Source organism: Cucumis melo, chromosome 2 (genome assembly GCF_025177605.1).
Source record: "Cucumis melo cultivar AY chromosome 2, USDA_Cmelo_AY_1.0, whole genome shotgun sequence".
NCBI lineage: Eukaryota > Viridiplantae > Streptophyta > Magnoliopsida > Cucurbitales > Cucurbitaceae > Cucumis > Cucumis melo.
Window position 1 is genome coordinate 23,825,265 of NC_066858.1, and position 27,286 is coordinate 23,852,550.

General features: G+C 33.0%; 3 protein-coding genes and 1 non-coding gene across 8 annotated transcripts; 2 read left to right on the forward strand and 2 right to left on the reverse strand.

The window, feature by feature from the left end:
* Window positions 1–129: 129 nt before the first annotated feature.
* On the reverse strand, window positions 130–3,752 carry LOC103494097 (protein Dr1 homolog). 2 transcript variants are annotated; one of them, XM_008455130.3, is made up of 6 exons: window positions 3,583–3,752; window positions 3,382–3,451; window positions 2,086–2,175; window positions 1,694–1,788; window positions 735–803; window positions 130–490 (listed from the first exon to the last, which is right to left on the reverse strand). In XM_008455130.3, the coding sequence occupies exons 2-6, from the start codon at window positions 3,434–3,436 to the stop codon at window positions 329–331; spliced, it is 471 nt and encodes a 156-aa protein (XP_008453352.1). In that variant the 5' UTR covers window positions 3,437–3,451; window positions 3,583–3,752; the 3' UTR covers window positions 130–328. The 2 variants fall into 2 exon arrangements, with proteins under 2 accessions (XP_008453352.1, XP_050936996.1); XM_051081039.1 differs by having other exon boundaries at window positions 130–502.
* A 3,450-nt stretch (window positions 3,753–7,202) lies between these two features.
* On the forward strand, window positions 7,203–17,831 carry LOC103494095 (G patch domain-containing protein TGH). 4 transcript variants are annotated; one of them, XM_008455125.3, is made up of 17 exons: window positions 7,203–7,357; window positions 7,459–7,603; window positions 8,116–8,206; window positions 8,286–8,380; window positions 8,961–9,064; window positions 9,612–9,673; window positions 9,747–9,821; window positions 10,687–10,835; window positions 11,191–11,266; window positions 11,368–11,451; window positions 11,613–11,690; window positions 12,513–12,663; window positions 12,804–13,290; window positions 14,355–14,639; window positions 14,716–14,844; window positions 15,158–15,367; window positions 16,233–17,831. In XM_008455125.3, exons 2-17 carry the CDS (start codon window positions 7,469–7,471, stop codon window positions 17,025–17,027), a joined length of 3,006 nt encoding a protein of 1,001 aa, XP_008453347.1. In that variant the 5' UTR covers window positions 7,203–7,357; window positions 7,459–7,468; the 3' UTR covers window positions 17,028–17,831. The 4 variants fall into 4 exon arrangements, with proteins under 4 accessions (XP_008453347.1, XP_008453345.1, XP_008453346.1 ...); XM_008455124.3 differs by having other exon boundaries at window positions 7,238–7,373; XM_008455123.3 differs by having other exon boundaries at window positions 7,236–7,603.
* A 1,741-nt stretch (window positions 17,832–19,572) lies between these two features.
* LOC103494094 (probable calcium-binding protein CML15) lies at window positions 19,573–20,651 on the reverse strand. The gene has a single exon (XM_008455122.3). The coding sequence runs from the start codon at window positions 20,360–20,362 to the stop codon at window positions 19,880–19,882; it is 483 nt and encodes a 160-aa protein (XP_008453344.1). The 5' UTR covers window positions 20,363–20,651; the 3' UTR covers window positions 19,573–19,879.
* A 4,454-nt stretch (window positions 20,652–25,105) lies between these two features.
* On the forward strand, window positions 25,106–25,208 carry MIR162 (microRNA MIR162). The gene has a single exon (NR_120699.1). It is a non-coding gene; the product is annotated as a microRNA MIR162 (primary transcript).
* Window positions 25,209–27,286: the final 2,078 nt, after the last annotated feature.

Sequence of the window (27,286 nt, forward strand, 5' to 3'; positions counted from 1 at the left end):
TTCTTCTGATCTCTCCAAAGACAAGATGTTTCATTTAAGTATTGAAGATTTTGAATGGTGATAAATAGGTCTAAGATTTAAGATAGTAGAGATAGTATAATGGGGAGGGAGGAGAGAGAGAGAGAGAGAGATTTAAACAGTCACTACTTGTATTAATAACTAAACATGGATCCGCAAATATGGATATATATTACAATGCATCTTCACAGAGCCCAGTAGCTAGGTTAATCATTTCTTTTTTGTACATATGCACAAGGCATATTTGAGGCACAAATGGAAGGGGGTCAAGGAATCTTGCCTATGGTTGAAGAAAATAAAGATCCTAAAATTAGCTCTCTAAACTTTGCTCAGGCTCCGGTTGCTTCGGTGCAGTATTACTGCCGTTCATTCTTGCACGTGCCTCGGCAAACATTCTTTGTTGCTCAGCCAAAGCTTCTTCTTCGGTCATCTCAGCTCCATTACTCCACTTTCCTCCTTTCAATGAGTCTTGCTGCAGAAGTTTCTCGAAAGAGAGAAAATAAAAATGTTAGTGCTTCTAGATGTCTTGAGACACACATGAGCCAAAACCAGAACTAAATTTTATGATCTAATTCTAATTATAAGAATGATGGAAAATAATCCTTTATGGAACAAAATAAAATAGATACTGATTAGACTGCAGCAAATTTCTATATGATCAATCACTTCAATTAATTCATTGGACAGATACCATAGTAAATATACTGAAGTATTACCATAGTTTCGATCCTGTGTTGTTCATATGCAGCATAAACTTCCTCAATGTATTCACTAAAACCAAGCACCTGATCATATATATAAACATAAGTGTAAGCCCAAAAGCATAGATAATATAAAGTAGCCAAGCAAAAGCTGCAAATCACTCTCTTCATACACAAGAACATAGGTTTTTCTTTTTTAAAAAAAAAAAAAGATGAAACTTTTTATTGAAGAAACAAGAAGAGACTAGAGCTCAAATTAAAAGGAGACAAATAATAAAAACTTAAAACACGGAAACAATGCTAAAGCAAAGAACAAAATATAAAGACGAAGTTGGAAAGATATATGTTTGAATTGGAAAACGGAGGCATTAAACTCCACAGAACATTGCTAACATATATTGAGATTTGTCTCTCCTCCATTACTGCGAAATAGGAGAAAACTAAGATTTTCTGCAGAGTTGGTTAATCCTAGACCCAAGCTGGGGTCAAATATATAAAAGACAGTAGATTTTAAAAAAAAATTGTACTGAAAATATTAATAGATTAGGATAGAACAATATGATCAGTGCTTAAAGTAAAAAAAATACTTTCTATTATTACTTGATAGTCATAATGAAAGCCTGGTTTCTCATAAAATAAAAAGTAAAGCAGAGCATTAAAATGATTCCATGATCAGAATGGTTGGAGCAGCACATCGATCAAACATACAAGGAGTAGATTGGTAAGTTATAGTTGAGACCTTCAAATTTTTATTCACTGAATAACATTCATTTACTTAATGATTAGGTACTTTAGCTGTACAGCCGTATCAAGCAATACTGAATAAAACTTCTACAAAATGAGAATTTTGAATCCATGGAGCTGGATGGTAAACAAGAAAATGCTAGCATGTATTATCCTAAAGCATAATAACAAGTAACACATAAAAGTTTATATTATTGAGGATGTAAATGAAACTTGGATAGTTCATAGACCTCAAGAGCCTTGAGCACGTGTTCAGGTGCAATTGTTCTTTTTTCTTCTTTGCTACAAACTTCATTAGACTCTGATGATACAAGGTTTATAAACTCTGCAAAAACAGCAAAATAAAGAGAGATCAATTCTTGAATAAGAAGTGATAATTGATCGGTCATAAAAACCTGACACCACCTTAAATAGCTTGTGTGGGGAGGACAATAGTAAAAAAGAGGTAGAAAAAATCAACTACACAATAAAATAGAACAACAGTGTCTGAAGAAAACTACCACCCCTTATTGTTGGAAAAACAATAGAACCAATACGGCCATTAACAGTTGTACAGGAAACCAACATAGTGCTAACACGTAAAATGTTAAAATGTACAAAGAAAATGGCAAGACGTTCTCACCCACACAACACTCAATCAGAAGATCTTGAGCGTCTCTTGCAACCCGTACATCAGGGGGCAACATCTCTTTGATAATCTTGGTCATAGTCGCTGAAAAAGAAAAATTGAAACAAAACAAAAAATTAATAACTAAAACAAACTAACAGGGAAACATCATGGTTTACAAAACAAAAATACTTGCTACCCTAGCATGGCTCAATGGGTTGACGGTCAGTGTTATAACCTCTAACAAATATAAGAGATTTAAATCCCCACACATACAAAGCAACAAACCAAAACAAACTTCAGCAGTTACTTAAGCAATTAAATGGTCTTCAATTACTTTGTTTGTACAAGGAAGGTTGCCATTGAGAAAAAAATGAAAGAAATGAAGGGTGCCATATTATTGTCACCATATTACATCATATCAAAGTTTGAACCAATTCATGTAAGCTAACGAAACTGAAAGAAAAAGGACACAAGAGTAGAGAAACTCCAAACAATTGGGAACATAAATAATCCACAAAAACTAATCTTCCAAAGAAAGACGTCTAGCTTGAAAGCTGAACAAGAACAACAGAACAAAACCGACTCAAAGGCAGCAAAGGGTAAAAAAGAAAGGGGAAGAATTTTGAAGTAGGATGAAATTCCAGTACAAAAGAAAATCCAACTGTTTTCGGAAACCCTATCATCTTACATAGTATACTTATAATAAGTTGTATAAACTAGATGACTGGTAATTCATGTAGCAGATGTGGGATGAAAGCAAAAACATGAATGATGCCAAATAATAAATCTATCCACGTTTACAGAACGTGAACACGTTAGAGTAAGAACTGATGAACACTAGGGCATCAAGATTTAGTTATGGCGTACAGCAAACAAGTCACTCGCTTGTCCCCACAGAAAACGACAGAAAAGAAAAACAGGAAACGAGTTCCCTTCCATGAACTCCTCCTGAAATTATCTACTTTCAAGTTCCCACCAAAAATTGCCGCGCCATGCAGCCGTACCAAGCAAGCAAAATCCAATAAACGAGAAAATAAGCACCCAGGGTCGTCTTCTCCAGTCGAAACGAAAATTAACGGTACCATTAATCGTTCAACTCACAAAATATAGATTTTCCAGACATCAACTTCAACACACAATTCCATACTTCCTCTTCAGAATTTATAAAAATAACTCAAAATTAAAATAGTTGTTCTAAAGTAAAAGAAACCCCAAATTAGTCCATGAATCATCACATCAAATTCACTACACCATGAGGGAAAAAAACCCTAAAAAATCACACAGAAACACCGCAGAAATTACAAGTACCCTTTGGAAGCGAGGCGTCCTCTTTAGACTTTCCAACTATGTCCATCGGCTCCATACCGAAACTTCAAGACTGAAATACATACAACCCAGAAAACAAAATCAGAAGATAAACAACCCCAAGGGCGGAAATAAGAACATAAACAAATTCAGGAAAGATAAAAACACAAACGACGCAGGGAAAAGAAGGAGATCGGAACTTACGGCGTCCGAGAAAGGAATAAAATAACGGAATAGACAAAACCGGAAAATGACGACGGCGATCCCAGGGATTGGAGACGATCGGAATGGTAGGAGGCGAAGGAGGTGGTGGTGTGGTGGAGGAAGGGCATTGTTGATATATGCATTTTTATCAGAGGTTATTGTGGTTCTTCAGGATAAGAGAGTAAGATCTCGCTCGCAGGAGATTAGGGCAAAGGGAGGCACAAGCGCGTGTGTCACGTGCCAAGGATGCGCGTGGATAAAGTGCAACCGAATGAATAAGTTGGATCACGTGGGACCCGTGGGGTTTGCCCCTTTTAGCGCTGATTGGTTGAGAGAAGATTATAACATACACGCGCTGGATTGGCGCGTCATGAAGTGGTAAACTTTGGATGCTTTTTTCTTTTTTCTTTTTTTTTTTTGTTTTTGGGTAATTTGTAATTATGATATTAAATAATATAAATATTTCTAATTTTATTCTTTTGGAAAAAAAAAAAGAAAAAAAAGGCCAGTTGTTCTTAGGATGGGTCGTCTTTTACTTGTTCCAAATGTTTGATAAATTGCGCCCCTTGAAAGAGATTGTTGTGTGTCGTGGCATTCGAGAATTGGTTCTTTGGTCAAATTGTGGAATCCCCCACCCCCACTTGGTTGCTGGCTTGGGCCTTGCCCTTTAATGGGCCTTCGGTTTTTTATTTGTTCTTTTTCTAGTTCAAATGGCTCCATAATCTATGAGCCCGACTCGAACCAAGGAAATCCCCAATACGCAAATGGAAGGATTATTTGATTTATGTGACTAATTGTGTAGTTTGATTAGGAGGTGAGAGGGAAGAAAAAGAAAATGTGTTGAATGCTGTGTATTTCTTGGGAGATTAAAATTGAATAGCAAAATTAATAAGAATGTTTAGACAACTTTTTATAAATAATGATTTTTTAAGGTAGTTTTTTTTCTTTAAATAAAAACTTTTTTAAAACTACTTGTAAATGTCACGGTCTATAAGTAACAAACTATTTATCTTTGATATATAGGGTAATATTTTGAACAGTTCTATCATTTACAATAATAAATAAAAGAAAAATAAACTTATCATATGAAAAACTAATTTTAGATTCTTGTTTATTTCCAACTAATTTTGTATACATTTTTTTTTTTGTAAAATTAGTTAAATATCTAAACACTTACGTGTTTAGTTTTACTTATTTATAAATGTTTATATGAAAAAATTATGTATGGGTTATCTTATACTAACAATTTGATAATTGGGTCAAATTAGCATAAAATATTATTAAACATTATGAAATAATTTCATAAAAAAAATACACACATTTTGAATTTTTTTCATAAATATATTTTAAACTTAATTGCACGCTATCTTTAAATTATTAATTTTTTAGTTATTTGATAATAAATATTAATTTTTTTTTCTTTTTGCCAATTCAATTTTAAATGCATAAATATATTAAAATGTAAATACACGACCATAAAGAAAAATAATTGATTTCTAACAACAAAATATACATAAAATAAATAATTTTTCCTGTATGATATAATATCAACTAAATAAGAAGATATGCAATTCGATCATGTTTTTTATTCATGTTCATTTCACGAACCGAATGATCATGTTCTTCTTTACATTCTCATAATTTATTTCACAAGTGTTAAAAGTGAAGTAGATTTGGCTATAGACGAACATTTGCAAATTCCTATATTTAAATGTATACGAACACATGTTCAAAAACATTAAAAAAAATTAAAAAAGCAAAAAGAACGACGAGTGAAAAATAGATAGTGAATAACAAAAAAACAGAGGAAGAAAAATAGATATTTGGGAGAGATTTCTCATTAAACATAATATAAACATTTATTATAAAAATTGGTTGGATGTGTTTTCCCTAAATTTTCTAAATATTATTTTAATCAAATACCAAACACCTCAATTTATCTTAAAACGAATTATTTTAAAAGTTAAACACTTTAAAAATCAATACAGACATATCCTAAATTTGGTTGATTTTTGTATTACTCTTCTTCTTGGTCATGATATATATCCTTTTTTTTGTAACACTAGCTTAAAAACAAAATATTTATATAAAATAACACTTTGACAATATGGATTGTAATTTTTCCTAACTATTTTTTAAATGCAGTGGATAGACATCTTCAATGCCAACTCTACAAAATAAATTTATACATCAAACTTTTATACTTAGGTATAACTAAATGCATTCCAATAAAATATATTTTTAAATTTGTAAAAACAGTCCAATAAAATATATTTTTTTTCTTAAACTATACCAAATTTATCAAAGTTTTTGTACTCTATATAAGTTTTGTTTTGTAAATAGTAAACTTTTTGTATTGAATTTCTATAAAATTATTGTATTATTATATTACAATGATGTATTTATAAATATTTTATTCGTTAAAAATACGAATATCATTATGAAAATCAATGAAAGTTGTTATAATTAGCTAATAAAACTACGACTGCATCGTGAAAAATGGAAGAAAAATTGCTAAAATTGATCAAAATCGATATTTGTTCTAAATAAAAAAAAAAAATTACAACATTTTATAAAATTTATAAATATTTTAAATGATGAAAGAAAAAAGGCTTATATCAATTAACTCTTTAAGATATATGTAAATGTGTGAAAAAATTGAATGAAGAAAGCTTGAATGAAGTCAAATATAAATATAAGTTTTCTTGTTTTTTTTTTTTTCAAATTGAATTTTCTTAGAAAAAAAGAAATTAAGTTGAAAATAAGATGATAGTAGAGAATTAGAAATTAGAAAAACTTGTAAAAGCAATAGAAAATGATACTTGGTATTTGAAACTATTAAATTGCGTAATAAAACCATAAAATAAAAACCATTTGGTTCTATGGTTCGTAATTCAAAAATTGTTTTTAAAAACAAAATAACTTAGTATTTTTGTTTTTTTTGCTATATTTGAAAAGGACTTAAGTTATAACTTAAATTTTGAAATTTGAATTCCAACTTATGTACTTAGTTGTGTATTTAGAAATATAGCAAAGAAGTTCAATAGTAAATGAGCTATATTTCAAATGTTGTTTTGAAAATTGTTTTAAAAACAAGTATACTACGAAACATCAATTATTTCAATGAAAAAGAACTATACACCAAGAAGGAAACTTCAGTAAAGAAGCGGAGCGGACGGAGAAGGCATGGTCTCACCTTGATCCTCTCCCGCCATTATGTACTTCTATGAATGAAAAAAGTCTTGATATTCTCACCTAGGAGTGGGGTGTCGCGAGCCTTGATCCTCGTTCTACGGAAGAAAGAAAGTAGCTCCCGGTCGATTGCTTATATACACCAAAGAACTCACCCATTAAAATAGATATGGTAATTTTCATAAAATGTTAATAATTTTAAAAATTTTATCGAAATCTCGCAATAGAAGAGAATAAATACAACAAAAAAATTTTAAAAAAATTTGTATGAGAGGTTATAGTTGACCAAGGACTCACCGAGTCCCGTATCTTACATGACTTGATTTACAAGTTGTGGACCGGATACATGACTCCAGTCACGTTTGAGCCATCCGACCGCATTTCGATCATACTCTATTTTTTAGAATGAGCTTTATTTGTTAGCTATCCTTTGTTTGAAAGAAAGAAAAATAAATAAATAAATAAACGAAAAATCATAGCGAGGTAGAATTAGAATTTGTTAATTTATCACCCCGCCGGCGAGCGCGCCCTAGCCAAGTAAAGCTCCGATCACCTTCATCTGGAATTCGCGGGAAGAGGCTTTGTAATTCCTCAACAATATATCCATAACAATTTCCCCCAATCTTCACTTTCAAGGATCTGTCTTCTTCAATACTGAATAACTTAGAATTTTTGTTTTGAAAGTTGAAAACTCATGGAATCGGACGAAGAAGATTTCGTTTTCTATGGAACTCCAATTGAGCGGGAGGAAGAGATCAACAGCCGTAAAAGGAAATCTGTGGCTGACGCTTCGGGTACCATGCGAACCCTCCCTCACTGGAAACAAGAGGTATTGCTCCATCTTCATTTTGAACTACTTACGTCTTGAAGAAATTGGTATCAATCACTTGGCAATGAGTTTCTCATGTAGTTTCACTCATGTAGTTTCACTCATGTGGATACAAAATAATATAGTTTTACTCATGTAGTTTTTATCTAAAAGGATTGGAGAGTCGTTTGAGAATGTTTTTCCTCCTTTGTCTGGATAGGATTCAAAATCTGAACTATCTCGTTTTTAGTTTACAAGCTTGCATTAATTTTCTTTAATTTTATTTAGTTTGTACCTTACACTAATTGAGAAAGAAATGTCAGTTGAAACGAAGTCTATGTACATGAACTTATCAGATAATCTAGTTACTTAAATAGGCATTTAGACTCTAACCTTCTTAACCTCTCAAGAATCGCGACTGTGTGACTAAGATCATGGGGGAGTTCAATTTTGGATTGAAGGAAAGAGAGGGTGTTTAATACTCTTTTATATTGTTTTATTATTTTATTGATCTTGTTTATAATTACCATTAGGTTAGAGACGAGGAAGGGCGCAGAAGATTTCATGGGGCATTCACTGGAGGATTTTCTGCTGGCCATTACAATACAGTGGGCTCGAAAGAAGGTCGACAAACAAATATTTTCCATTTCTAATATGATCTAATTACAGAAGTTTTTGTTCATTCGTTTTCAAATACGTGCAGGTTGGACTCCACAGTCGTTTACATCGTCCCGAAAGAATCGAGCTGAAGTCAAGCAGCAAGACATTTTAAACTTCTTAGACGAAGATGAAAAAGCTGTATGTTCTTCTGACCATTGGATGGAATAACTTTTAATGTAGTAACAAGATTGATGGGGGCCATGGGACCACCTTCCCTCTATTTGTGTTGGGTTTTCCCAAAAGGGTATTAGTGTTTTGAGAATGCTATTCAGCACGAGTCCAATTTTAATGAATTTCCTAGTCCAGATAGACTCAACTATAGGCCTGGGAAAACTGGTTACTCTTGAAGTTTGAATCAACTATACATGTCAGTCATTTGAGCTTGAACTTTTTGAGTACACAACTAATATCCCATCACGCAGTATCTGCTTTGGATGAAATAAAAAGAACTTGTATGGCACTTCAGGCTTTCAACTTGGAAAATTGCTTTTGTCTGTTCAAAAGAAAATCCATCATCATCTCCTTCATGCTGATTCTTGACATTTTTTAAGTAAATGATGCTTCTCTGATGAATCAAATATGTGTTATTCACTTTTTGGCTATATCTTAAATATTCATAATTCGCTTCTCGTATACGATCTCATGTGTTTCCCTAATTTATACATTATTGAAAAGAAGAATTTGAACAAAGTTGTTAATCCTTTGTTCCTTCTTTTAGGAATTGGAAGGCCGAGGCCTGGGGACATCTTCTCAGTTTGATACATTTGGTTTCACAGCAGTAGAGCTTGCTCGTAAGCAAGCCGACAAGGAGCAACAACAGAGGTTAACCATGAACTTATATACATCTGACCAAAAAGCAGAAATTTTATACGTTTATATATCTTGTTCTCTGTTGGACTCTTTGGTATTTGTCAACTAGACCTTTTTCTTTGAATTATTTGCAATTGGACCCTCCTGTTAAAACAATTTTCATTCTTTTTCTGAAATGTATAGGACATGTTATGATCTTACATGAACATGAACTCTCTTTCTTCAATTCCTCACCTCTTCTTTTATGAAAAGCCCTAACCTCCTTTTCATGATGAATACAAAATTTTCAATCTGTGGGGAAATTGTTCCTCTCTCTCGAGATTGGTCTTACATGATAGGTGCTTAAATATTTTGTTAAAAAGATTGCATGTTGGCTGGAGGTGCAAATTTAAGATTGTATGTTGGCAAGGCATCACGTGCCTAAGTTTACCCTTTCTTTTTTTATGTATCATGATTTTTTTTGGTTTTTTAAAACTTTTTTCTATATTTGGACTTCTACCATCTTCAATATCCCACCCCTGCAAATGTTTAACTAGAAAAAAGTACTTATATTTCACAGGCCGTCTGCTATTCCTGGACCTGTTCCTGATGAATTAATTGTTCCAGCTGCAGAATCCATAGGTTAGTTTAGAAGAATACAAATTTTCTTGTAAATCAAGTCTCTATTTAGTAAAGCATCCAGTTGACTGATTAGGTGTGAAGTTACTATTAAAGATGGGGTGGCGCCAAGGACGTGCAATAAAGGACTCACGAGCTAATTCCCGTTATGGTACATTTTTCTTATTCTATCAGAAGCTTTTATTGCATGCACGTGTGTTTTTCTATTTCCTCCCATTTTGATTTTTCACCTCTCCCCATGACAGTGATCTATTATCTATAGATTAGGTCTTTTAGAATGTATCTGGCTTTCTTCTTATACTATAGGCAAGATTAAAAAGGAAATCAGTCTTCAAAAGACAAGAAAAGTTCTTTTGCTAGGTTTTGTGACATTGTACAGTTTATGGATATCACACTGTTTTCTGATAGATATCCAATTGAAGGTGTTTCAGCATTAGGTGTTTGAGGTTGGGCTTCCTCTGCCCAGCCTCTAGTTTGTGCTTTCGTAATAGATATTCCACATGTTCAACTTCTTCAGAGTGAAGAATCTGATCCATCCCTAACCATAACATAGTTTAACTTAATACTGAAGGGACACAAGAAGAAAAGGTGAGCCTTGAGTTTTAATACTATTGTAGCATAGAACAGATCAATTTGGACTCTCTGCCAGGGAGGGAAACATTCTCTGTAGTTTTTTGGTAGTATTTAATCCACGCCAAAAAAAAAAAAAAAAAAGCCCCACTTGAAAAAACTTCGCTTCATAAATGTCTTGTGTATACTTGGTTAATGTACAGCTGGTGAACATAAATACTCTGTGTATGCTTGGTTAACTTTTTCTTCATACACCAACTTGACATATTAGATGAGGCTGTGGAATTGGTTGGAAAGAGTTGTAAAATTTCACTTAAATTTTTTGATGCGGTGCTTTATTTTCTTTGCTTTGATGACTTGTTCTTATCTGTGAATTCTCCTCTCTGGCTAGAACGTAGATATCAGCCACTTTTTGTTAACTAGCTACCACAACTTGTTCACTACAGATGCTCGAAGAGATGCACGAAAAGCATTTCTAAGATTTTCAACCGGTGATGTCAAATCGGAAATCCCTAATTCTGAACCGTTTCAGGATGATGATGATACTGTTTCTCAACCTGCCAAGGGTGATGTTTCGTCTTCTCAAAGCACACCTGTAAGAATAATGTTTGGGCCTATAGCTTCTAGTTATTGACGGTTTGTGGTTCTAGGGGACAGTGTTTTGTCTAATAAAAGATGAAAAAGATAACCAAGCCTAACAAATAAAATATCGAAGCCAATCTGTAAAGAAACTTAAAAAAAAAAAAGAAACCCAGACCGATGACTTCTTTTGCACTCTATTTTGCAGATTAACTGCAAAAGGGTCATAAAACATGTTAATGGGTTGATTCCTTGCTATTTTCTCAGCATTTGATGTGTTTCAAGTGGTTTTTGGGCGTTATTTTTACTATCGTTCTTTATTGTTTTAGGATAAATTTTGTGTTTTGGTGCTGTTTTTTTTGTTCAAACAGGTTTATGTGATCAACCCAAAACAGGATTTGCATGGTTTAGGTTTTGATCCTTACAAGCATGCACCAGAGTTTATGGGTATTTAATTTCTTTTGTAACTCATATGGAAAAAGTTCTGGACTATTAATCCTATTTTGATTTTCTGTACTTTATTTATTTTGGTCATGTTTTTAATCTAGAAATGAAAAGAGCGCGCACAGCTGGGAATCAGGAAGGTTACAAAAAAGTTTTCTCCACGAAGAATAATCTTTTTGGCTTTAGGAGTAAGATCTTTACCTCAGCAATTGACTTCGCAAATTGCTTTTATTGCTTTTTAATTTTGTTGTATGCCTTTTTCAGTCTCTGATTGCATTTATGATTTATCTGAGTTTCTTTTTCTTCTTCTTTTATATGAGGTTTTGAATCATTAACTTCTATGTATCAGCTGAGAGGATTGCTTCTGGCTTTGGCATTGGTGCGCTTGAAGAACTTGATGTTGAAGATGAGGATGTTTATACCTCTGGTTAGTATTTTGTGGTATATCCTCATTTTGGTGCTGTACGGTCCTTTTTTTTTTTTAAGTACCATTGTGGATTTCAGTGAGTTCTTAAGTTTCGTCCTAGGTTGGCTCTCGTAAAAAGTGGTGGTCCATTCTTATAAGGTTGGATGGATGGATGATCACTTTCCTATTTGGATGAGTTTGTTATTAGTGCTTTAACCAGTGCCATACCAATTTCTACAGCTGTTTATTAATTTTATTTTATTTCTTTCCCCTCTAATTAGTGCTTTACTTCTAAGCCTTCTGGTGGTTCCTTCCATTAAAAATGGGGATGGCAACGAGGAATGCACCCTCGTTCTGACTTGAACCATCCCCAGCTTATTTTCAACTCTGTGCATACACATATGGTTTTCTAATTAAATTGTTAAAAGAAATAATTTTAAAAACTAATTATTCATGTAAAAAAGATATAATTAGAAGGGTTTTTAATAAAAATAATTTATTTTATGTATTTGTTAATGATCATCGAGTTTATACTAAAAATAATTAAAAACAGTGCAGCAGACCTAACTCCCAATTTGAGGAATGTTCCATCCCATCCTTGGCCCTTCCCCATCGCCATCTCTGGATAGATAGCATACTACCTTATTGAAAGTGAATATTAATTAGATTATGATGATGATCACCATCCTTTATACTTTATCAAGGGGTTTGCCATCATGTTGGTAAGAATATTTGTTTAGAGATGATCCGTAATTGGAAATATGTCAATTCATCATTATAATCTAGTCATGTACATGAATATTGCAATGACTCTGTAGTTTCCTCATTGCTTTTTGTTGGCAGGTTATGAGTTCGAGGAAACATATGTACAAGAAGAGGATGAGCCTCCTTCTAAGATGATTACAGATGGAAAACAAAAGTTGATTGGAAGAAAAGTTGAGGGTGTCTTGCTTGGATTTAGAATTGCTTCGAAATCTGACTACCAGATGGAAAGGTGCAAAAGAAAAGACATTTTATTTCCTTTTGTTAGTTTGGGGATGTATCAGTTTGAGTAGTCTGCAGGATCTTTTGAAACATGAAAACATTGTGGGCATTTTTCGTTCTTCTGACCTTTACTTGTCTATTTATTTCCAGGTTTGATCCTCCTGTAATACCTAAGGACTTTATACCCCACCACAAATTTGCAGGGCCTCTCATTGGTGGCTATAAGCTTGCTGACACCCCTCCTGTTGAGGTTCCCCCTCCTGAGGATAATAATCTGAAACTTCTAATTGAAGGGGTGGCAACTTTGGTTGCTCGCTGTGGAAAACTATTTGAGGATCTCTCTAGAGAAAAAAATAAGTCAAATCCATTATTTAGTTTTCTTAATGGAGGAACTGGCCAGGAATATTATTCAAGGAAGCTATGGGAGGAGCAACTGAAGCACGTGGACCAACCTAAGCCTCAATTTGATGATAAATTGTCCCCAAGCCTGGAGAGGATGACAGCCGAAAGTCGTGGAAAAATCCTTGGTGAAAAGCCTTTGGCAAGAAGCGCTAAAGAGTTAAATCCACCTGCAGCTTCTGATGGCGTGCATGTCCAATACAATCTTTCGGATACATTTACTAAACCTACATCATCGGTGAGTAGCTAGCTTTTGTTCGCCTCTATATTGCATCCCTCTTATTCATTTTTGTTTGATTTCTTTGGGCTTCCATCATCCTTTTTCAATCACTTGACAATGGACGTGCTAGCCTTCTTTTGTATCATTTTGAATGATTTGTCTGTCATGGGAGAAGGGATGTTAGGGCTTGGGCTCAATTCTTCTGAGAGTTTCTTGTGTAGTTCATTTTTCCATTTCTAGTGTTCCTCTTTTCAATCACATGGAACACTACCTTGTTCTCCCTTTGGAAGTTCAGAAATTTCAAGAAAGTTAGATTCCTTGCCTGCTAGGTTTTTTATGGGGGAATCAGGAGTGAACACACTGGACCCAGTGAGAGTTTTCTTTTGTGTTGGACCTACAATGGTGCATTCATTGTACGCGATGTAAGGAGGACGTCAACCCTTTATTATGGAATTGCTTTTAGTTTACGCCCTTAGAGTTAGAGCTAGTGGTTGAGTTCATTTGGAATTGTTTTGGCTGGCAGTAGAGGCATATCTGTGATTGAATTCTCCTTTTTGAGATAAATTGAGTTAAAAGGCAGGATCTTGTTGCTTGTTCTTTTCTTTTTCGTCCTTATTTTGTGGGATATTTGGTTAGAGAGAAACAATGGGATTTTTTGGAGAGGTTGAGAGGTCCCACGAGAAGGTTTGGGAGGTTGCTTAATAGCTAGACTTTTGCATCTTTGTGTGAGGTTTTCTGTCTGCATTACGAAGAATGCCATTCAGTTCACAAAATGTGGGTGAGGTAAAGTATGCTTCTTTGCAAAAAGATAATTCTTAATTTGCTTGCTCCGAAACTTGAATTTGGATAGTTCAGTTAGGATAACCATCCATTCAAACACGTGTCTACACTAGACGCGCTCACACCAGATTTACCCTTAAATTAGTTTGGGGTTATTAGTTCTTTTTTCCGTTCTTACATGTGAATCTGACTAAAATACCAGAATATGGTGAATTTTGAAAAAGAAGATTAAGACGATCTGACTGATTTATCACACGAACTAAGTTTATTCGTAATAAATTCTTGAATATGATGAATTCTAGGGTGGGATGCCAGAGGTTGTCAAACCTTTCAAGGATGATCCAGCTAAGCAAGAAAGATTTGAGCAGTTTTTAAAGGAAAAGTATCAAGGAGGCCTGCGCACTGGTGCTCCTGTTGGAGCTATTAATATGTCAGAAGCAGCTCGTGCGCGTGAACGTTTGGACTTTGAGGCTGCTGCAGAGGCGATTGAGAAAGGGAAAGGGTTGAAAGAAGCTAAGCTCTCTGCTGAGCACTTTGTGGATTTTTTAGCCACTGGAGGAATGCAGTTTACCTCTGGTGGTGTAGAGGTGTGTACAAGGTGCTGTTGTGCTTTCTTATGCATTTGTGATCCAGGATTCTCATTGTTGACTAACACTTCAACAGGAAGTCAAAGATACAAAGCTAGAAGGTTTAATGATGGAGAAAATGTTCCCTAAACGGGAAGAATATCAGTGGCGCCCTGCTCCTATTCTGTGCAAGCGGTTTGATCTCATTGATCCCTACATGGGGAAGGTGCTCTATTGGGTTTACCTTATTTTGTTTCTTTTTGTTTCTAAACTTAGATGATTGGGAGTCTAAAGTCCTCATTCTTCTTTTTCTAGAAAGCATTTACTGCAGCTGCCTTAAACAAAATTCATTCGCTGGGTCTTGAATTGCCTTTTCTTGGTTCCATTTTTTATTCCCTGCTTAGACATTTTCTGATATTGGCAAATGACGCTTAGAAGTATGTAAAGGGGTAGTTTTTTGTATCATCATATGCACTATGGTGTGGATTTTACATATCTTATTGTTTAGTTAATATAAATGTTAAATAAATCTTTTGCAGCCACCACCAGCACCTAGAATGAGGAGCAAGTTGGATACACTTATTTTCACATCAAATTCTGTCAAATCAACAAAGGTTGAAGAATCTTTAACCTCAACCCCTTCTTCATTACCTCAATCAAATGCCGAAGAAAAAGACACGGATGGATCTGAAAATGTAAATGAGAAAGTAGAAGTTGAATGCGTTGATCGGCCTGTTGATCTATATAAGGTACTTTTTTTCTCTGGCATAGGATTTTCCTTGCATGGGCTTACTGTCTTTTATGGATAGACAATCTCCATTTTTATTAATTAATTAATTATTATTATTATTTTTGCTATCAACACTTACTGAATACAATGTCCATGTAAAGCACATCTCTACTGCACATTTTTTATGAAAAAAACCACTTTCATTGAGAACAAACGAAACAATACACGGACTTACAAAATCCAAACCCAAAAAAGGGGACCTCCCTCCAAAAGAAAGGACTCCAACTATACAAGCTAGTATCTATCAAATAGTTACATAACATCTCTGGTGAACTGCAAGGTAAATGCTTAGGTTGGGTGTCTAGTTCTTCCACTTGTAATTATTTTTCATGAACTTCCTTTCGTAATAAAGGAAAAATCAATCTGGTGGAAGGAAATTGCTTGGCATTTTTTTCATTATGGCAGCATATGTTATCACTGATCCGAATAAAAAATAAAAGATAAAACTGCTCTGAAAAGATAACAACAGAAAAATGTATGGTTTGTGTCCTTTCCTCCTACTTTCATACTCTCCACCTCTCTCTATGAAGCCAGTTTTATTTCTCTCCTCCTGATATAATATATATGATCTTTCTGGTTGCGTGTGAAGTTCAATCTTTTTTATACACCCACCCTGAAGTTATGAGCACAAGGTCATTGTGCTTAGCATTGTTCTCTCCTCTCTTTGGAAAATGCCATCTTCCAAATTTATGAGGATATCTGGAACTCTCCCTATCTGTTGCGATCAGCTATGTCATTGCTATCTTTCTTGCTTCTGTTGTATACTTCTACTCATGATTCATGACCGTCTCTCTGACATACATGGTGCTATAAATTGTTGGCAGGCTATTTTCTCTGATGAATCGGATGATGAAGAGAGTACATCAACTCTCAAGCAAGCCGAGGATCCTAACAAGAAAGTTGAAGTGGCTAATACAACACTTAACCGTTTGATTGCGGGTGACTTTCTGGAATCTTTGGGTAAAGAACTGGGCTTGGAAGTGCCCTCAGATCTACCTCCATCAAAGAAAGGTCAAACCGCAGCTCCTCAGAATGAAGCTGTACCTGTTGGTGAACAGAATGTCAATATCCTTTCAGTTGAAGATAAGCCTTATCCCACCCCATCAACCACTGGGATTCTATCGGACCATCGAATGACAGGCTTTGCAGGACATGACCTAAATAGCAGAAAAGAAGACAATAAACTCGATCATAACTCAGCTGGAAGTGGTAGTAAAATTATGGAATCCACCTCTTCCAAGAAAACTTCAGGTAAAGTTTATGAAGAAGAGATGTACAAGGACAAGGGGGATAGGAAGGCTAACAACAGGCGAGTTGACATTCATCGTGATTGTAGCGGCAGCTCATCATCGGAAGATGAAAAGAGAAGAAAACGTTCAAGGAGGCGTAGATATAAAAGTAGTGACTCAGAGGATAGTGCATCAAGTGATGATTATCATACGAAAGAGCACTCTAAATCACGAGATAGAAAAAAAGGATCTTCTCAAGGAAAGAAGAGCCAAAGAAAACACTCGAAACATCACAAGCACAGACATAGAGATTCTTCCCCCAGAGACCATCATCGGTCGAGAAAAGATCGTACAGTATCTGAGAGAGAGAAACATAGATGGAGAGATTGAATGGTGTTGTGTTACCTTGGTCTTACTTCGTGAGTTGAAACTGCCCACTATGAACCATCGCATTTCCAATAACAAATTCCAACAAAGGAAATCCAATTTTAGCATCAGAGCATCAGAAGATCCAAAATTTCTTCGAACTCACTCGTAGATAATCATGCAGCTTCTATGGATTCAAATTTCTTGCCATAGAGAGGAGTATACTTTAACAACTTCTAGAATGAATCTTTGAGGAAGCAACAGTTTGGTGGGTTCATTCCCTTTTACACTCTACTCCCGTATACTAACATAAGAGGTTGTTTCCAGCTAAGCGAAGTACACGATGTCAAACTATTGCAGTTTCTTGACATAGTCATTTGCAACCAATCGGACTTGTGAAGTTCAAACATTGCTGTGCTCTTGGATTCTTCTGGGTCAGTATGAAATTGTGCAAGAATCGTGTTCATAACGTTAATTGACGAGAAATACTTCTCTCGATCTTGGTTTTTGTTTAGTTACAAATAAGTTTGGAGAACCTTGGCACGGAGTGTGATGCACGACTCTTAGTTGGTTCTTCTATAGATCAAACATGGAAAACTAGGACCTTATTCTATCATGTGAAGAAATGAAATCGTTAGATTGTATTAGGTACTTATAATTGTGATAAGAGGGCTTCGATGCTTGATCTTAAGTATTAAACTTTGTAGGTTCTTTCTGGAATCTACAAGCACAGTTCGGGATCGGCTGAAGCGCAAACAAATGGTTGGGTCTCCAACACCTCAAAATTGTAAGGTCTATATAAGCATTTAAGCAGTGTTATGTAGTAAATTATAATTTATAGCCATTAAAGATTAGCTAGGATGAAGTAGTCATCGCATTTGAGTTTTGAGCTTAAAAGAAAAAAAAAAAGGTTGTTTTGTGTCATTAGATTTTAAATGTAAGTGATTTTATATTTTCCGTTTTTTTTTTCTATTTTTCTCAAAATTTTCTTGCTATTACAGTAATATTTTAGAAAATAGTAAATTGTAATGGAGAGATTTTGAATGAAATCAGAAGAAAATGGGTTTTAAATAGGTGTAAATTTATAAAAGGTAGGATTTAAATCGATACGATTTTTCGTTTGGAGTTTTATATGATATTAACAACGATGAAAACTAAATTTTTTTTCTACTTAAATTTATTCTCTTATTCCACAATGGAGGTTGGAAAGTTGCAAAAAGAGATCATTATAATTCCTGTAGCTTCCCAACTCGTGGTCTTTTAATAGAGTGATTTAAAGGAAGTATTCTTTTTTCAAAATTATTAAATAATTGTTTGGTGTTAACTATTCAAACGATGGTAAGTCATTTTCATATTTTTTTAAAAAGGAACCTTATTAAGTTGGTGGTGTGAAGAACGTCATTAAAAGTACATTATTTAATTGAAAATTAGCTCCACATTTTGCAAGTTTTGGATATCAACTAAAAGTTAAACTAAGAAAAATATTTTAAAAAATTATCACAAATCTTTCCTTAGATCGGATGGTCAAAATATAAATTTTAATGTATTAACGATTCTTATTTTATTTATTCATTTATTACTACTTTATCTACCCCCACAGTCTAACTTATCACAAATAAAAGATAAAATCTTTCCATAAGTATGAAAAATATCGTTAACTTTGTTTTTTCTTTTTTAAATTTTAATGTACTACCGGTGTTTATTTTATTTATTCATTTATTAAATTCTCAACTTTTGATGTGATAATTAATATTAACTATAATCGTTCTTACCAACTTTCATAATTTATTAGTCTATATATTAAGAGGAGCAGTTGATGTTATGATTATGATTGTTAATAGGGAAAACAGGATCAAGCATTGACTTCCTTATCCATGTCCTCATCCCCTAGACCATTCTTTATTCTTACTAAAACTTAAAAAATGACAATATGAGTGGACGTCATTCCTCATGGAAATTTCGTAGGAATGAGCTTTTTCTATCATAAAACATATAGTAACTTTAAAGTTTTAATTTTGATTAGATTACATCTAATTTTAACATTGTAGGACTAAAATGTTGGTAATGGTTAATATATATATATATATATATATATATATATATATATAAATAAAATATTAATTATTCAATCATTTAACTTTGAGAATCAAAACAAATTTGTCGTCCAATGTGTTCCCATCACTCCTAAAGTGGGTTCTTCAATTGAGAATTTGTATCCTCTCATAGCTTAAGGAGACACATTACCCACTCGATTGGACAGAACAAAACATGAAAACAATTTATGGGTTGACATTAATTCACGAGACATTTCAATTCGAGTTATTTCATGGAATAAGGCTCGTATATATTGAGCTTGTGTGTAGTGGTACCTTGCAATTCAAGAGTCTGATCCATTTCATTGTAGAGACATAGATATGGTCGACGATGGAACGAAGAACTGACTTTTCTACAACTATCTAAACACAATAGGATATAAGATCATCTTCAAGGAGGGTTTGATCTGATGGTTCATAAAGTTCATATTAAATTTAAATCCATAATCAGCAAACGTTAAAAAAAAAGAGAAAAAAACAGCTTTATTGGTATCTGTCTTTTAAAAAGTTAATATGGAGGGAAAATTTATTACAACGTATAAACAAAGTGAATAGAGATTTAAATGGGAAAGAAAAAGTTCGGAAGTTTGTTAGGATGATCAAACGCTAAGTTAATGGAAAATTCTAAGATGATGGTGGGGCGGGGGGTTGGTGTTTGTTGATTAGATAAGAGTGAGGGAAAACTTTTGATAATTATATTACACTTTCAAATTGAAGAGAAGAAGAAGAAGAAGAAGAAGAAGAGGAAGAAGAAGAAGGAGAAACAATTCTGACCTAATTCGCTCAAGAAATTGCAAGCCCTAGAAAATCAGCGGCAGATTTAGCCATTACAGATGCAAATTCATTGAAGCTAATAACTCCATCGCCATCCGTATCTGCTTCCTTCATCATCTCCGTTAATTCTCTGTACGTCAATGGCTGTCCCATTTTCGCCATAGATCCCGCCAGTTCCGCCGCTGTGATATATCCATTCCCATCTCGATCGAACGAACGGAAAACCTCCAGAAGTCGCGTTTGATTTACCATTACCTCTTCGTTGAAATCCGGCATAATCGCTGTCACCAATTCATCAAACTCAACAGATCCATTACCGTTTGAATCCATATTAGCAAGAAGAACATGGATTTGATCACCGGATGGCTTCAAACCAAGAGATCGAAGCAATGCTGCTAATTCAAGAATTGTAAGACTTCCATCTGAATCCATGTCAAATCGTGCAAAAATGTCTCGTAATTGATTAAGCTGCTCAACTGCTAGTGCAGCCATTATCGGCCGGGGATTTCACAAATGACGAACACAATGCTATTGATTAATTGATTGATAAACAATCAGAGAAAGAAAGAAGAAAATTAAAAAAAAAAAAAAAAAGAAAAAAAAAAGCGACGGAGACGGCGGCGGAGCAAAAAACGAGAATGTGTATTTGAATCTGGAGGAGGAAATTGGCGGTGGCCGATGTGGGATTTGTATTGCGTTAAAATTAGAAAAGCGTGTGGGTCGGTGGACAGTCCTTTCTTCAATTTTATTCTTTTTCTTTTTTATCCATTGACTCTTTTTGGCTATCATCAATTTTTCCCCTTTTATTAATTAATTAATAAAAATGTGGAGAAAAAAAAAATAATAAAAAACAAAAAAGCTTTTTAAGCTTTTTCTCTTTTCTTGGAAATTGTCTTTCTCTTTTTGTATTTCAATATATATATATATATATATATATATATATATATATATTTGCATGGGTGTTTATGAGTTGGATTTGGCTAATAAATATTTGGTGGTTATAGTCTTAGTTAGGGTTTACGATTTTAGATTTTGAATTATGTTTATGTTTGGTCTTTGCTATAAAACTCTATCGATGAGATGTAGATTTTGACTATCCACATTGTTTGTTTATTTGGATTATTGTTTTAGTCTATCCATTCATTTTTACTAGAAATAGATTATCATAAATTACTATATTTAGAATTTTTATTTAAAAAGATTGAATGATATATCTACACCGTCAAAATTACCACGTGAGGTTATTTTTAGAACTTCACCTTATAATATGTCGAATATGTTTGATGACTATTAATTCTTTTCTTACTATCATAGTTCATTTTATAAACCCTATTTAAGTGACAAATTATCAATATGATTCTCGTTTTTTATGTCTATATATATAATTTACGTATAGAAAAGAAAACTAAAGGGTTTTTTCTCTTTTTTTCAAGTACTTGAACTTTATCACATGGGGTGTGGCAAATTATAGGGGTTGTGAAACCCATGTGCTTCAAACATTCATGTTTGATTATTTTGTCCCAAAACCATTTCTTTTTGTCTTCACAATTAATCTTCAATCATATCAATTATTTCAAAATATTCACATAAATACACACTCAATAATCTAGGGTTTATTATTTTTTTTAATAATAATGTTCATGTTTGTTACTTCAACTATACTTTTGGATCGTACTAATGATAAAAAAAAAAAGTCTATGATTCGGATCTCCCGACTTTCGATTGTTTCATCAATAAGAGAAATAATAAATTATATATTATTGTTTCAAAACCAATATTCAAAATTAAAAAAAAAATTCAAACTCATGAGAACAACGTTTTAGTTATTGATCAAAACTAAGAAAATGAAGACTTATTAAACTTTTTTTTAAAAAAAATTAAAATGCAAACATTTTTACCACAAATCTAAATCCATCAAATTTTTGTATTTCGGATTTAGATTATTTAATTGTTTGTTAAGAATTTTTATATATATATAAAAAACAACATTATTTTTTATCTTGGATTGAAAATTTTAGATTATTTTATTTTTTTGACCCATTACTATTATTATTGTTGTTATTATTATTATTATTATTATTGACCTTCCTTTTATATATATTTTATTAATTACATTATATTTTTTTCTTTATGGAGACTCTTTAACTTTTAATAAAAACAAATATTATGAAGGTGAAATTTAAAATCATATAAAGGGCAGAGTCTTACACCAACAACCATTTTTTAATATCTAAAAGCTATATTATAAATAAAACAATAATTTATTTTAAGTTCAGGAAGACATGTCCATCTTAAATGTCTAATTTTAAACATTTATAATTATAAGTCGAGAAATTTTTTTATTATGAAAATTGATTTAATAGAGATTATAAATTGATACAATTATTTAAATTTAAGATTGATAAAAATGAAATTCAAATTTTAAATTGAAACTACAAATCAAGTTTAGATAAATTTTTTAAAAATAAATTAATCTTTTTTTTTCTTAAATTGAAACTATAAGATGATTTTTATAAAAAGAAATTAATAAATATAAAAGATCATCCGAATGAGCAGTTAAATTAGTGAGTAAATTATGGGATTGTGTTTCCACATATATAGAGAAAATCAAAGCTAATTATGTTTGTTTTATCTTAATTACAAAGATAACTAATGGTTTTGTTTCATGAGATGGAGAAGCTGGAGGAAATTATTCTTCTTTGTGAGAGTAAAAAGCTGATCATGGTCGATTGGGGAAGACTTCCAACTTGTATTGGTACAACAATCTTCTCTAAACTTGTTATATATCTCCAATTTACCTATTTGTAGGTTAGTTTGTAAAACTTGGGAATGATATAGCTTTGGATTACGCTTCTGCTACTCAATTTCAAACCCTTACTGGTGCTTTGCTAATCTGCACAAATGATGAAGCTGTTACCTTCGTCAATGACAGTTTCAATGTTAAATGCAATGCATGGATTTTGATAATAGAAAGCATTTGCGTGCAAGTTTTGATTTGGATTTGGAACTGATTAAATCTCCATCGTTATTGTTTGATGACAATTGTTATTAGTTTATTCAAGTTCCTTGGTGCGATAATATATGATGCTATTGGATTTGGTTGTAGCACTTCCACGAAACAATACAATACAAGTTGCTTAGGGTTAGAATGGAAATGGATGTTTTGAGGTTTGGTAACGACAAAAAATGGAGATGTCTCCACTTGTTGCCTTCATCGTCTCACATGCGTATTTAAATGGAGTAATCTGTTGGTTGGGGAGAGTAAAAGGTAAATTTGAATCCAAGTTGGCCTAGTTGATCAAGAGTCCTTGAACATTTATAAATTTAATGAGGCTGTTTATGCAACCTTCATTGATGGAACTTATAAAAACTCCATTCATGCAAGTATAGAAGATGGAAGGAAAAGATTCATGGATTCAAGAAGTACTTGTTATTGATGACATACCAAATGGTTGGAGAGACCTAATTACGATCACTGAAGCCTTTGAAGATAGAGAGACGATATTGTGCATGATCAATTTTCGATTTTTTTTGCTTCTATAGTTCTTTGTTTGGGAGGAAGAGGAAGAAGGTCGTAGCAGAGAAAACAAGGTATTTGGAAAATAGAATCTTTGAATTTTGGTTCTCTATCTGATATTTTGGCAGGATCAGACTGTCAAGCTGATTGATAGCAAGATTATGTATATACATTCTTTGTGAAAAGTATGGTTCTTTTTTTTTAAAAAAAAAGAAAATTAACTATGAATTCTAGCCTCTCTAAGAATTATTTATTAGTATGAACCATCTAATTTAGTTAACATTTAAGGTTTTTCGAAAGACATTGTTTTTGTCTTTTTTATTTTAAAAAATTAATTAGCCTGTAAACATTTATAGATTTCTTTTTTTTCTTTTTGTCTGTTTATAATTATATAGATATAGATTATGTAGATATTATATGTATATGTATTATCATTGCATTGTTCATGTTGTATGAACTTTCGTTATATATGGTGAGAGTTGTTAGGCCAATTAGGCATGTATATATGTAAGTTATTCAAAGATAAAAATCAGATTACTATTTTTTAAGTAGAAATAACTTCCAGGAAATATTTTCAAATATGAATATAGTTGTTGTCAAATGTGTATCATTGTTTTGTTGGAATGTGTTAGATTTATTATTAGATCAACAATCCTTTAATCTTTGTTTATTTCTTATATCTTTGTATTAATTTACATATCATCTTCATACCAATTTTTACTAAGTTTAAGTTTTTACTAATGTTTGAAATTCTAAAAAAAAAAAAAAAAAACATGGAGAGCATAAATAAAAAATTATTACGATTATATAAATTTTCATTTTATGATCGATTATTGTTTATTTTTCAGGTGAAATGTCAACCAACAAATAAAAAATTAAGAATTAAAAAAATATATCAATTCAAAATATTTATTACCTTTTATTAAAATACTATTTTGATTTCTATATTTTAAATATATCAATTCAAAATATTTATTACCTTTTATTTGGTTATAATTATGAAAGGTTAAAAGTTTAAATTAGTGAAATTGTTTTAAATTGTAAAAAAAAAATTACAAATAAACTATTTTGTTTTATAAAGAAAAAGAAAAGACTTAATTTAGAAAGAAAAGCAAAAATAAAAAAGAAAAGGTTAGAGAAAAATGGAGTGGAAATAAAATGGAGAACTAAATAAGGAAGGAGAAGTAGGAACCGAATGATTTTAACCTTAAAAGCGAAAGCGGGTGTAGTCTGCTACAGAATTATTGGACTGTCCGTTACTTCCGGCCATCAAATCTGCCGTCTCCTCTCTCCGGCGACCCATTTTCTGGTCATTCTCAGCCGTTGATTTCATGAAGACAAAATCCCACCACTCACCCAACTCAACTCCATTTCTTCAACCATTTTATAACTCCCCAATTTCCCTTCACATTCTTCTTCCCTTCCCTTACACATCCCATCTCTCTCTCTCTCTCTCTCTCTCTCTCTCTCTCTCTCTCTCTCTCACTTTCTGTGATTCCTCAATCTCCCTTTCCACTTTCTTTAAATTGATGGCAATGGCGATGCTGATTCAAATGGGTTCTCTCTCTTTCGTCCTTTCGTTTTCGTCTTTCATCTTTATTTTTAGATCTGCCCAAACTTTTTACAATTCTTGATTTTGTTCGTTCTTTTTTTTTTCTTTTGTTTTTTTATGGGTCTCTTTTGTTTTCGTTGTTTTTCTTGATTCAATGAGAGGTGGAGTCAGTGGAGGCAGCGGTTCATCGACCCCTTCTTGCGATTTGTACTGATTCGTATCACAAAAACACGAACCGGTCGATAAACCTCTGCATCCAGCGCTCTCTCTCGCTCTCAGTTCTTTTGCTCCTTTTTTTTTTCTTTTTTTTTTTTGATGTTCGATTAAATTTTAGGATAACTGGGAAAAAGGTGATCCTCTATATTAGTTCGTTTCTTTGACCATCTGGGACCCCTTTGTGTTTCTGTCTGCATCTTTTGATTAATTAGACATAAGGGTCAAGGGGATAACGAAAATTTTCTTCCTGTTTCTTCTTTGTGGAAGATGGGAATTTCACTTTGAGAGAAAATTGAAGAAGATTTTGTTTTGTAGTGTGGTTTTCTTCGAAACTGACTCTTCTTTTCCTTCAATCTAGCTAGTTACAGATACATGGATGTGGATAAGAATAAAGGGATTGTTGGCAAGTCATGGTTTAACTTGGATTGTTTGGTTGGTTTGGTTGCAGCTCTAAATCTTTCCACCAATCAGATGGTATTATCCAATGGGATAGGATTATAATTTCTGAGGGCTCCTAGGGATTTAGCGGAATGCTGTATTCAAATTAACTGGATGATATTGCTTTTTTGCTTGTTTATCCTTCCATTTGCTTGTTTTTCTTGATTTTGTTCAATATATGTTATCTCTTGGTTCTTGAACGTAACACTCAGCTTTTTATTCTTCTGCCAATTAACAAATTTCCCTGCTTGTTTTTCAATTCAAACTTGCTCTTTTCTGGCTCTCATTTTGCTGGCTTATATGTTATGGATTAGATTTGATATAAGTAGAACCATTCTAAGCTAGCTGTTTTGATAGGTGTTTATGCAAATGTCTTTTCCTGTCCATTAGGTCTTATATGATGAGATAAAATTCCTAACAAGGTTATGATGGGAAAAATAAATACATTGCTTTAACTATTTGGGTTTTTTTCATAAGTTTCCATTGATTATAGATTTGGAAATTACTCTGCAAAGATTATTATGAACTGTAATTCTGCGTTTTTGATGCTTTCTGTGAAGAAACTTTCCCACCTTTTCAGATATTGAAATATCCAAAATTAGAGCATCCTGTTGCTTGTTCGGTTTACTGTTTTAACCTTTTATGGTGGCATTTTGAAGAAGCAGTGTCATTTTCTTCATTTTGCTCATTGTTGCATTTCAGTTTATAGGGAAGGGAGGGGGGGGGGGGGGGGGGGGGGGGCAACTTTAATGAAAGATTCTAATGGATGACATGTTATAACAATATTCAGCCTTCATTGTTGTGTTGAAAGTAACAGTTTTGAAGTGCCAAGTTGCCATGCCAAAGGGAGGTATCAGATTCCTTTCATTAAAACAAACTGATGTTTGTGTAAATGAAATGAAGGGGAAGACTTTTGATTATTCTGGTGATTTCTCAATACATAAATTTCATCCACAGTATATTCTGCTTCTTTTTTTCTTTTTTCTATTTGATATTTTGAGCTTCACATCCTTTGTTTTTGACATTTATTATCTTAATGGATTTTTTTATCTCTACTCTTACATCCTTTTTCCCTTTACCCTCCCCATCAACTTTTAATTTTCTTATATTCCTACTGTGTTTTGGTAAGCTCACCTTGTCTAGAGTTGACCGTGGGATCGAAAAACCGAGATTGACTGAATTGACAAGTTGCCAGTCAGGACAATCGTTGGTAATGATTTCAAGTTTTTGACAACCAAGTGACCAAAACCCTAAGCCGACTTGAATTGTCACGATCATCTATTTCTATTTACAATACAATTACTAATACAATAAAATCGACCAAACCTAGCAATCGGTTGGTCTAACATAACACCTTTGGTGAGATTGCAGATTTTTCTTTTTTGGATAACCAAGCTACCTATCAACGGTCATCCATCCATACATCGTAAACTCAACTATCTTTACCGACAATTACTAAAGATATTTTGGTTTTAAGTGTAGGGGTACACTTGGAATTTTAAATATGCATTTGTGTAACCAAACCACCATGCCAAAAGAGCAAGAAAATGACAAAGAAATTTGCATACATTAAAATCAATGACTAATTGAGTAATTTAATAGACAACTAACCCAAAAAGAATATATTTTACTAATAGTTTTAGTACCTTTTTTCTATTGTCTATCTATACAACCAACCAATAAGCCTTAATTC